The 12,524-nt window shown below is 37.9% G+C and overlaps 1 protein-coding gene across 1 annotated transcript in view; it reads left to right on the forward strand.

The window, feature by feature from the left end:
• Positions 1 to 12,524, forward strand: part of PLXDC2 (plexin domain containing 2) — a 283,134-nt gene that overhangs the window by 211,741 nt on the left and 58,869 nt on the right. Inside the window, exons 7-8 of the mRNA XM_074157175.1 lie at positions 1,813 to 1,912; positions 11,571 to 11,666. Coding sequence (XP_074013276.1) covers positions 1,813 to 1,912; positions 11,571 to 11,666 — 196 coding nt within the window. The remainder of the gene's footprint in view (positions 1 to 1,812; positions 1,913 to 11,570; positions 11,667 to 12,524) is intronic.

A 12,524-nucleotide genomic window follows, 5' to 3' on the forward strand; every position in this document is an offset into this window, starting at 1 on the left:
TAATTTTGGTAGTTTTACACAGATAAAGCCAGAGCAGGCTGTTAGATTAGCTGAGCTAGCACCTTGTATCTCAGTTTCTTACACTTGATCCTGTTTCATCTGTCTTCAGCCTAGTAATTTCTGGTTAACTGAAGGTCAACTCTGAGAAATAAGATATCCAGCTGTGATTTGAAATCAGCAATGGGTAGAGAATCATAATTTCCCTTGGTAGTTCATCGCAGTGGTTAATAACATTCAGTCATAGAAACATGTGGCTTATTCAACTTTGAAGAAATCTGTCTGTGACTTCCAGCTTCTGGTTATATCTTTGTGTGCTAGATGAAAACGCTCTTTAGCCCCTGAATAATTTCTCCCCATGGCTGTACTTGTTTATGGTAATCTAGCCAGCTTCCCATTTTCCCTTTGCGAAGCCAAATAGATGGAGATCTTTGACTCTTCTGTTAGTGGCATTTGAGAACTGCAAAAGCTTTTAAAATATTTTTATGAGTCTTTTAATCTTCCTTCTCTTAAGTTTTCAGCATGTTTTTAAGAAATAGATACTCCCAAAGTCTGTGTAACATTTCAGATATGATCTAATGCGCAGGTACAAGTAAAATGGCCACCCCCTCCTAGGCTGTGTGTCACTGTTTGTGTAACCAAATATCTATTCAATTAAGTTTTCTTGCTGTGACGTCCCTTCTGACAGCTAGAGTTGTTCGTTCACTACAATACTGAGATTCCTTCCAGAACTGCTACTTTCTAGAACATGGTCCCCAAACCCCTACCTTGCACTATTTTTTCTCCAACTTATAACTTTGTCATTTTTGCAAAGGTCTAACTTTACTAATTGATCCAGGAATTTCATTATTTTTACTCTGCCAGTGTCATGTGCAGAACTGCTAGACAGTAAATTTACGTTTCCTTCCCAGTCTTTGATAAAACTTTTGAATACTAGGTCTGACGTCTGGAGAAGCAAGATATACTGTAAAGACACACTGTCAGTCTGGGCTTCTTTAGTGATGGTGGCTGTTTGTGATGTCAGTCTTGTTAACTGTATTAATAATGTATAAATGCTACATGTCACTAAGTCAAACACCTTGCAAAAGCTATTACATCTATACAAGTATCAGCCAAAGCCACGGTCTTGCCCAAATAGCGAAATCAAACTTGACACCTATTTTCATACAACCACGTTGCCAGCATCAATATCTCTATTATGTAAAGCTGAACTAGTCTATGGTTATCTAAGTCTTTTTATTTCTTCCACCTAGATATTAGCAAGTGAGCACTTGCATTTTTCATGACATTGGTTTTTTCTCCTCTATTCCAAGATTTATTAAGCATGAGTATCATTGGGCCAAATCTCTCTTCAGATAGCTCTTCACACAGTTTTCAGTGCAAATTAACTGATCCATAAGCTTTAAAAATGTTCATCTCAGCTGAACTTCCACAGTTTGTGTGTTCAATAGTAGACAGAGGTATTACCTCCTCCTCTTTGTCTGATGCTAGCACATCATCCCACTTTTTCTTCAACTGGGGGAAATAAGTTACTGAAAATTACTACCCTTTTCTGTTTCATCATTAACAATTGTTACACCTCTAAGTGTTGATGTGAATATTGTTATATAAGAAGCAAAGCAAACTGGGATAAAATAAAAATTAAACCCAGTAAGTTCGATCTTCAATAAACCCTTAGTCATATTATGCTGTATTGTATAAAATATTTGTTCAGGACTTTTAATTTACACTGGTTCATTCTGGCAGTGCTGTTATTTTTAATCTGAATTTTCTTACTTCAGTATTTCATATATATCTTCCTGCTTTGTCTTCCAGATTCCTGTTGCTGTGACACAGATAAGTTCGACCAACCACCCAGTGAAAGTGGGACTCTCAGATGCGTTTGTGGTCGTGCACAGGATCCAGCAAATTCCCAGTATGTAGAATTGTAATGGTGCTAATGGTTTGGAGCCTGAGAAATGAGTGTAAGCTGATTTCATCAAGGGTGATTAGCTGCACAACAAATCACTTAGCTAATTTCAGCTTGTTAATTCAAGTATAATTTTATTTGCTTGATAATTCCCGATGTGGCTTTCTCTGTCATTGTTTCTTTTGAGCTGATAAATTAAGTAAATAAAACTAAATGGCCAGCCAAATAATGTAAAAATAAACTATCAACCAGCACAATTTGGTATTCCATAAGATACTTTATCTGGAATATTTCTCCATATCCATGGTAAGGAAGAAGCAACCTGTTTAGAAAAATCATCTGTCTCCAAAAGAGAAAAATATCCAGGCTGGAAGTTCTTGATGCTTTATATTCTGAACTTCAAATTCATATATACACTTTAGTGAGAGAAGAGGAAATATAGTTATTAAATAACATCCTGGGCTCACATAATTGTGGCAACAGTAATACAGGTGACGTTTAATTTTCTCTGGCTTTAATTATACTTTGTATGGCTTGACTGAAAATGAATGGCTTGTTTTAATGAACTGTGTACACAACCAGAACCCTTTGAGGTTGTTTAGCCATTAGAGAGTACACTCACTTTCCAAGTCTGCTGGTTTTATTTATTTGGAGAAAATTTATTAAGTTCAATTTTTGATGATCCCCTAATAGCAGGATGTAAATGGAAGGAGCTGTGCTTGAACCAGCATCCTAGGACTAAGTCCAGGCACATTCTCCTAAAGCAAACCCTGACAGAGATGTAATGCAGATAAGCTCATAAGTACTGGCCTGATCCATCCCATCTTTAAGGCAGTCTGCAGATGGGGCTGACACTGAAGTTGCAGGTGCCATTGCGTTTCAGCTTATGCTACCTCCTCATCACATTTAAACAGTCTTTGGTATGAGGGAGTTTTACGTGTCTTTGCCATAGGGAAAATGGAAAATTTCCATACCATCTATTGCTTGTTGTGAACTCAGATTAGTGTGAAGGAGGTTGGCATGTCCAGATTACACTTACAAGATCAGATCTTGGAAGAAATTTGATTCTGAAGTATGATAGATAGCTGTGATGTGCCTATGGTTGCATGGATTGCTTTTGAGTGCTTAGGAACAAATGAATCTAGGCAACTGGTTTCAGCAATTGGAGTGATGTTTGTGAGTGAATGATCTGAATATTTTTGTGAGTCTTCAGCTTGTAAGAGCTCCTAAAATGGATTCAGGTGGAAATTAGGTTGATTGACTTGTGCAGGTGGTTTATGAGAACAGTCCCACAGAAATTCAGTGTAAGAGATGCAAGCAGTATGCAGAGCTTTTGGCACCAGGCCTCCATCATCAAGCAACACTAAAGGACTTATTTTAGAATTGCATATTCCGTATGTAAAATATGTGGTATATGTGAGTCTTTGTTCTACTTTGAATGTTTCATTCTGTAGCAATGTTTCGGATGTGCACCTTGTTTTACTACCACTACATAACATTGGTTTTGTTGAATACGTGGTTACTTACTAGTCTTCTGGTTTTAGTATCTCTGTAAATCTTTTTGTCATATGACACTTTCTGCTAAGTGAAATGACTGTAATTACCAGAAAATCGGTCTAGTGTTTCATCTTAAACTTACTCTGTTCATTAAGTTACATTAAGGAGTGGCAGATAAGAAGAATAGAATGTGGGTGAAGAGTCTAAAATGTGCCACTGCAGCAACAGTTTTGATAGCATTATTTCTGTATTACTGTGTGGAACGCAGCACTTTTCTCCTTAATGGCTGGTTCTCTGGATGGTGGTAATTCATGATTATTTTTGCTAGTTTGCAGCTTACACTAGAGCTAGTATTAATCAAGGGAACCATCAGTATGCAGTAGATTTTCCTGAAGCTAAATTGTGCTTTCAATGATACAGGTTTATATTAGTATGTACAGGCAACATAATAGCACCCTGACAGAACTGGTAAATAATGTTGGTCTATAGAGAGCCATTGTCAGATGCTCTTAAAATATGCATGTTCTTGCATTCTTGTTTTTCAGAGGTGTTAAATCAACCATGGCTCTAGTTAATTACTGAAAAAGTGATATGATAGAATTGTTGTTTTAGTTTATTTGTTAGCTCCTAAAGAGAAGGGAAGAATATAAAATGCTGTTTGTTTGTCCCAAAAGAAGGCAAAGATAGTATAGCTATTAGTTCTTGCTTACCACTTTAGCAAAGACATTTCCATCAAGAGAACCCAGTTTCCCTTTATGTTCATGGCTAGTTATAAAAAAAAAAAAAAACAAACAAACAAAAAAAAAAACACGCAAATCAAAAAAAAAACCCAACTCTACTGCTTCATGTTTGGTTTTTGTCAATTATTTTTGTATACATCTTGCATTTGAAAAGGAGACATTAAGTGCAAAATAAGCCTATTTGAACAAAAATATCCTGTCAATTTTCTAAAATGCTGAGTGTCTTTGGTGCACTTTGTATGCTCAGTGTTTTAAAATTACAGTATAATAGTCCCAGTTTTATTGAATTAATTTTGGAAGACTTAGATTTTATCAGATTTTTTCAGACATACTGCCCAAAACATTAGTAATAACTTTTTAATACTTGTGAAAGGTGAATTCCAAAGCCAGGCAAACCTATTTCATTCTGAGGAGAGAAAAACATGCTTTTTGATCAGCCATTTCATTTCAAAAGTGCATTTTAATGAGTGCTGAAAAGGATCCTCTTCAAGAGCCAAGAGCAAAAAGAAAGGCTTCTCTGACCTTTTTGAAATGGAGGACCTTGAGTATTTCATACCTATTTTTGTTAATGTACTCCTACATATAAAGGCATTGCAGTATTACGCTCTTTATCTCTCTCTAAAAGAGTACAGGTACCTACGTATTTTCTCCTTATCTTTTAAGAATTAGAGCATGAGAGGAGAGATTTGGGGCAGATGGCTTTCTCCCTGTTTTCTATGTTTAATTTTTTTTATTGATCTGCAACTGCTGCTTATATATAGACAATGTCTTTATTTTTGAGCTTATATGTGGTACTATTGATGCAGATTGGCCACTATTTTATATTTTTATATATATATGTATAGATACTTATGCCTGTATATACTCTAGAGGTGCTTTGGAATACACGGTTATGGGTGAAGGGAAGCGAATTTTTGCTTGACACCAAGGTCAAAAAGAAAAGCCCTAAATTCTGATTTATATGATAGCAAAATGGCAAACTAAGTCCACTGATTGATTTTTAGAGGAAAAGTTTCTGCTTCTTCCAGGTAATTCAAGTGAAGTGAGCCAGGCTCTGGACCTTTGCTTTTGGTCTGTCTGATAAGTTAGAGGGACCACCCTGATTTCTTCTTCTTCTTCAGACAGGCTGAACACTTGTACACTAACTATTTTTCCTCTTCTAACAAAGACAATAAGAATGTTTAATGGATGTCTCGCAGTTAGACAACACATGGTTGGTGAAGACAAAGCTGGGAGATAGTTCTTTCAGCAAGTCTTGTCTCCTCCCTTTTTTTCAACATCTTCACTGCATCAGAAACCTTGGCCCTGTCCCGTTGCAACCACCTTCTCTTCCCTGTTCCTTCTTATTTCTTGTTTTTTTCTCAGCCATCCTTGGCATTCTGTTCTTGCTCCTTCTTTCAGTCGCCTACAGTGTCCTTTGCTCTCCCTTTCTGCAGAATCCCAAGATCTCTCTCTAATTTCATTACTATCTTTCTTCTTCTACACCTTTCCTTTCCTTCAGGGTTACCAGATTTCTCTTCTTTGTTTCAGTGCTCTCTTCCCTTTTGTCTTTCAATTAGCTTTTTATTGTGCATGAAGAAGAAAAGAAAAAGTATTTCCTGCAACCCAGGAAATTTTAGCAATCCCACTGGTAAGCACGCCCAGACTGTGCTTTGTTTTCCATGAGAGCATGAAATTCACTGCTAAAATGAGAGAGTGCCAGATTCAGGGGGTCTACACAGTGAGTTACTTGCACTTACAGATAATGGCTGGGTTTTTCTCCACGATGAGACATAGCTCTCCGTTATCTTGGCCTCTACTGTATCGGGTACTTTTAAGAAGTAGACTTAAGAGTAAAGAAGACTTTACTCTTTTAAGAAATCCATACTTTGACAACCCAACATTTAATGACACTGAAATTACTCAACAACACTGTGTACACAAATGAAATAGTTGAGCTATGTGTTAGTAATATTCCAGTTTCGGTGCAATTAGTGCTACTCAATATGTAGTGTAACTCAAGCATATAATTAAGTGACAACTCTGCATGTTATAACTGTTTGTTGAAGATTTCTCTCCAGTTTGTTTACAATGGTGGAGCCCCTGAAAGAACCTTAACATTACCTTCCTGAAGGGTAAAAGAAGACTAGCAGTTTATGTTGTGCTGTTTATTGTATAAAGGTGCGGCACCATCCGGGAAATCCCAAAGTCTAGTTTGCTGCTGCCTTACTAGTAATGTCATTTACCTCTGTGCAAAACGGGCCCTGAAGTCATTGCTCTAAACTCACAGTATTTATTCTTGCTTTCCACTAGTATAACTAATTCAACAGAGTGCAAACACCTCCAGCCCTGCATGTTTATCTACTGGCCCAAAAGGGTTTAGCTAGACAGCTGCGTTCCTTGGTGCCACAATGCAATTCAGGAGCAGTGTGGGAAAGAGATGGGCATGCTGGCAATCTTAGGCGGCATAACAGCACTTCAGGGACTGGCACGAGGTCACTAAAGTTTAAAATGTTCTCATTTTAGCCAAAGCCTTAACTGGCCATTGACGAATCTCAGAGCTAGGTGGTTCGGTGCATGGTGGCTTAAGGGGTTAAAACATGTTTTTCACAACTATATCCTGTACTAGGAGCAGCTCAGCTGGTATCAGGAGTTGGGGTAAATCTGAAAGGATATGGAGAGTTTCAAAGTAGACGATGTGTGCTAGGCACAGAGCGTTAGTGGAGAACAGGTTTTTCTATAGTATTCAGAAAGCAGGTATTTTCAGAGCCTACCTCACTGGTTTGCTTATTCACAGATCATATGTCTTTGAGGTGCAGCTTCCAGGTTTTAAAGGATTTCTTAGTAACTTTAAGGAAAATGATAAAATTTAATACAATTAGAGAATCTGAGTTTTGATCTAGATTAAGACATGTGCGTAATAGTCCATGACCAAGAGCAATTGTGGTGGTGGTTTGATTACAGGCGTGTTTGATTTCAGTGTCAGTGCCTCATGAATTAATTAGTTAATATTGATAAGTTTAGCAATACGAAGCTGTTAAAAACAAAGAACAAAGATTTCTTTGACATTCTGATTCCCTTGCCTTTTGTAGCGATGGCAATCAGACAGACAAGGCTGGCAAAACATATATTTGCATGACAATTTTATTCAGCCAGTGGTGCTAAACGAAGTCCCTATTAAGCAAAACCAGTGGCTGTATAGTACAGCAGCTGTGCCCAACCCTTCTGTTTTTCACCCTTATATTTTTCACAAATTGCTTGCAGTGTAAGCTGGATATGTTTCATAAATTGTTTGCTTCAAATTGACTTCTGCATAATCAGATGCACCCTCCTACCATTTGTGTTTTCTCTATCAGCTAGACTTAAAAATTAAAGTGTAGCTATATGAATACATATGGCCTTGTTTAGCAGTTTTTGCTGGCTTTATGGCCGATCTCAATTCCCTAGAAGTCTTTTACTGACAAAGATTTTTATTTGTGTGAACATACAATTTAAAAAAATCAGACTGACTTCTTCAATATTTTCACATTTCACTGGGTTGCAGGTTTTAGCTGAGGAATGCTGTGTGAGGAAAAGTGATTATGTGATGGAGAAGTACGAGAGAAATTGTGCATCTGTTGGACACATATTTAGAATGGTTTATTACTAGCTACTGGCCCTTCAGGTATTTTAGGAAGTCAATGGTGCTCTTCTGGCACGGCTCCATCTCCAGAGCACTCTCTCTGTTTAATATATTTAGTTAGCTCTGGAAGTTCTGTTTCATAGAATATTTATATGCCATTATTTAGTTTAAAACTACTGTGATAAAACTATGTAGAAATGTTTTGTCGCACCAGAATCTTACACATCTATAATTTACTGATCCGTTGTTAATCCCTTGAAGGGATTCTTTCAACTGGCCTTCTGATCCACCACGTTATCTCTCTAGGTCACTGAGGAATGTACTTAACCTCAAGTAAGTACTGGTGTTTTCTTCAGCTTTTTCTGCTGGGACTGTATCTTTTGGCCTTGTATTCAAAAATAGCACATGTACATGCCACAGAAACAAACCAAAGAACAATTTGGACCATGCTGTAAATTAAAACAAATGCAAAAAAAATGGATACTGTTATTGAACAAACAAACAAAAAAACACATTTATGTCATTCTGTTAAAAAGGGTATTTGAGATACTCAGACCTACAGAAAATTAAAATATTTTTATGACTAGGAGAAGAGTACATACATGTTTTCTGAAATTCAGAACCAGGAATGGTACTTCAAGAGTATATATGCATGCAAAAATGTTCTTTTCCTTTTCTGCCTTCTCTGTAATGCCTCTTTTCAGTAAAATACCTACATATGATGCTTAAATTTTTGTCTGTTACTACATCATATGATTTCACTAGTTCCTTTCAAGTTAAGGTGTTTGTAAAAGACCTAAATAGACAGCATAAGACAAAGAACAAGTTCCACCTGAGTGAAAGGCAGTGTGTGTCTTAGCTGGGAGCAGGAGTGTTGTTTGGAGAAGTTGAGGGGGAAAGTGTCAGGGGAGAATATTCATTTTTGTTTATCTTGTTGAGTCTACCTTTTCTAGCCTGTTTTGTTAAGGGGACGCAGGCTCAGAATTTGAAATTGGGAGGAAAAAGTGCATTTTGAGGAGCTAAGCATGGCATGTTTCAAGTCAGACTTTCAAAAGAATCTACACCTGCATTTTTTTGCAACCTGGCCATGCAGATACATTTGAACACTCATGTTTCCAACCACCTACTTGCAAGTATATACAAAGCTGTTAGAAGGTGACTATGCAAATATCTCTCTGTGCTTAGGTTTCTTACAGTAGATGGACCCCTCATATGCAAACTCACCACCTGTAGTTGGCACAGTTTTCTTCCCAAAGAGATCAAACCACAGCCTACTAGGCAGGGAATTTAATGGGATCAATAGTCATGTTGAACTATGCCTGATTACAAATTATGTTTTTTTAATAACATACATAATCCTCTTAAAATCAATGTTTTTTTTAGAAACTTCCTGCACTGGGTGAGATAGAAGTGCCTGTGACTTGAGTTAGTGATTCTTACTAGATTTTTGGAAAGCCAGGAGCTCCTTATTTCTTGTAAGCCCTGTGGAAGAGTCTGTTAGGAAAGGTTCAGAGTAAACAGAATTATGGCATGCCAGTTTATACCACCACTGATGAGATGAAAGGGAGTTCAATTAAAGTGCCGGCACTCGCCATGTTAATTTGTGCATTCATTTGCTTATTTTTTTGGACAGAAGGATAAAGATTTCTGTGGAAACAAATTACAGCCTTCAGCATTGGCAAGAGTTCATTTCAAACACATTTCCCGATCGCTCTGATTTGGCAGCTGCTTTTATGGGACTTACCATCCTGGGAGCATAAACCTCTCACTGCTGGCAAGAGATTTTCCCCACCTTAGCACAAGATTAGCTTTGTCTTGAAAACCCTTCTGACTGGTGTTTTTGAAGGACATGACTAAGGCATTTATTGGAGTAAACATTTGGGACATCCCTGTATTTATCCTTTAACTTGTCAGAATTACTTTTGTAGGTAAAACATAAAACTAGCTCAATTATATGTGTGTTTCATACCAAAAGAAAAATTTGTTGTCAGAAGGGGTGAAGCCATAGCAAAGTCAGCTTCAAATAAATGGAAAGAGGAACTGCTTGGCAAAGGTTCTAATTTGGAGCTAAATAGAAATTTTATTGTCTGAAAGCCAGACATTGCCTACCTGTAGCTGAGAGCTTATGCAGTGAGAAAGGGCAGAGAAGCTGCTTCCCCCACAGGGCCCCAGCTGATGCAGGAGAGAGTTATCCCAGGCAGTACAGCTCTGCTTCTGCTTCCCCTCCCTCCTCAGAGATTCCCCTGTCTGTTCCATCTGACATCAGTAGGTTGATGGTTATTTGCTGTATGGTGTAAGGGGGATTCCCTTTTAGAGGTTGGCCAAAGCATCATCCACATGAGCCAAGAGGCACCTTAGCCACAGGACACCTTAGTGTACTTTCTCTCTTCCCTTAAAATTTAGTATTTATTCCTTGATTTACTTTAGTTGAGATTCCTTTTTCTGTCTGAAAAATGCCTACAACATCCCTCCTAACAAGAGATTGTGAAAAACTTCGGATTTAGAATCATAGAATGATTAGAGTTGGAAGGGACCTTAAAGATCATCAAGTTCCAACCCCCCTGCCATGGGCAGGGACACCTCCACTAGAGCAGGTTGCTCAAAGCCCCATCCAGCCTGGCCTTGAACGCTTCCAGGGATGGGGATTTGGTGCCATGTGATTGCTTAACAGTTGGGGAGCCCACGTGATCCCACTTAACCTGCAGAAATGCAGCCTCTATACCAAGCAACAAGGTGTGCCTTAATCCATACGGGGCTGGCAACACAGAACACTGACTATGATTGAATTTGTGGCTTTCTGCAATTCCTTATCTTCTGTAGGCTCAAACCAGCCATTGACCAGAGTAACCTGTTAATCCTTTGTATGTAACCCTTTATTCCTCTCCGGCATGATTCCACAAGGTCTGTGATTATATTTAGCATTCATTGCAATTAGTTTAGCAGGCCTTCAAAAAGGACATAAATTTCTATCCAGTGGACCAGGAAACCATCGTTATTGTGTCAGGTTGCCAGTATAGCCTGTACTTTTAATTTGCAAATATACAAGCTCACCAGTCTGCATTGCAGCCGTGCACTTGAAATCTGGAATACTTGGAATATATCATAGGATATTGATCTGGAAACTAACAGTTACGTGATTTTATTTTTTTTTTCACACTTACCTTGTGCTTGGGTCTTACAGTCATCTGTGTGTTTGAAGCCCATAAGAACAGTATATTGATTATATTGAATTTCTGAGAAACTTAGGTGCAGTTAGCTTGTGTAAATATTATGCATAGCATTGGCTGTTTAGGAAGACTTGTCTTCTCTAATGTTATAATATGAAAAAAAATGTTCTAGTGCATTTAGATGTGAGGCAGCTTGTAGCTAACAAATTTGATTAAGCGATGAAATCAGTTTTGTTTGCTCATCTTGACAACTGACAAAGTGAGCATATAAAGCATTTCTCTCAAGTCTGTAAGCTGAGAAATGTCTTAGGAAAGCAAGCATCTGAAATGTACCCAAAAATGCCTGACAGTGTTCTCTCTAGAATTTCTGCCTAAATGAATGGCTAAGATGCCTGAGAGCACACTCAGCGTTTTCATAATCCCTTGGTGGGAATAGGTACCTATTTTGTCAGCTCTGGTGGTTTCTCAAGTGAAAAATTCTGTCTCTACCTTTTACATGTTCCCTCATGGTGTCTAAAGTTAAAACTATATTCTTGAGGAAAATCGGTGTCATGTGCATCTAAGGAACTGTGAGCAACCATTACATCACCTACAGTTCACAATCTACAGACTGCAGAATAGTTAAGTGTGAAAATATTTTTATTTTTCTTTCCTGGTAGATGTCCGTAGAAGAACAATATACGAGTACCACAGGGTCGAGCTACAGATGTCAAAGATTACCAATCTCTCAGCTGTTGAAATGATACCTCTTCCAAGTAAGTAGAACATAACATGGGCAGGAGCCAGATCTGGGGAGGGTACCCCTCCTCACAGAGGAGGAGGGACACAATTTTAAATATTTTGTTTATCTGTGGACTTGGAATCATGGATGAATTCACTGATCCTCTCTCAGATTTATTCCCAGGTGGATGATGCATTATTCAGTGCACCCTCATGTATCTCAAGTTAGTTTATAGGTATATAGCTCCCTGTATGTTTTGAATGAAATCTGTGCCAAATCACTTTTTCAGAAGAATGATTATATTGACCTTAAATTTGTTTCCTCAAGAAAAAAAGAACAGTTTTCATGCTTGCAAGGCAAACACAAATTCTTCGGTGTACTGTGTTTCACAGGAATATCCCCCAAATACATTTTGCAGTTCATCTTCCTCTTTTGTCCAAGGTAAAACTACATTGTTTAGAAATGTCTGGGTTTAAACTGCCAGCTGTACTACTGTGGAAAAAAAAAAAAGAGAAACGGCTATTTTTCTTTTTTCTAATCCAATTATAGTTCTTGCACACTTGCCTGCCAGTCGTATTATCTGTGTATGTCTGAATGTTAGCAACAGCAAGGAATACTGGAGCCAGGGAAGAAAGAGATTTAAGGGAATACTTAATATTAAGCAAAAAGATAAAAACATAGCCATGAAGCTGAGTGAACAGATGTGGAAATGGGATTACATTTACTCCTACAGACAAAAAGTACCTCTGTGTACAAATGCAATGCATTGTAATAGTCACTGAATTTTCACTGAATTTCACTGAATTTTTAGAGTTGGAAGGGACCATAAAGATCATCTAGTCCAACTCCCCTGCTGAAGCAGGATTGCCCAGAGCATCTCAGAGCATGTTAC

The sequence above is a fragment of the Numenius arquata genome, chromosome 12 (assembly GCF_964106895.1).
Source record: "Numenius arquata chromosome 12, bNumArq3.hap1.1, whole genome shotgun sequence".
Taxonomy (NCBI): domain Eukaryota; kingdom Metazoa; phylum Chordata; class Aves; order Charadriiformes; family Scolopacidae; genus Numenius; species Numenius arquata.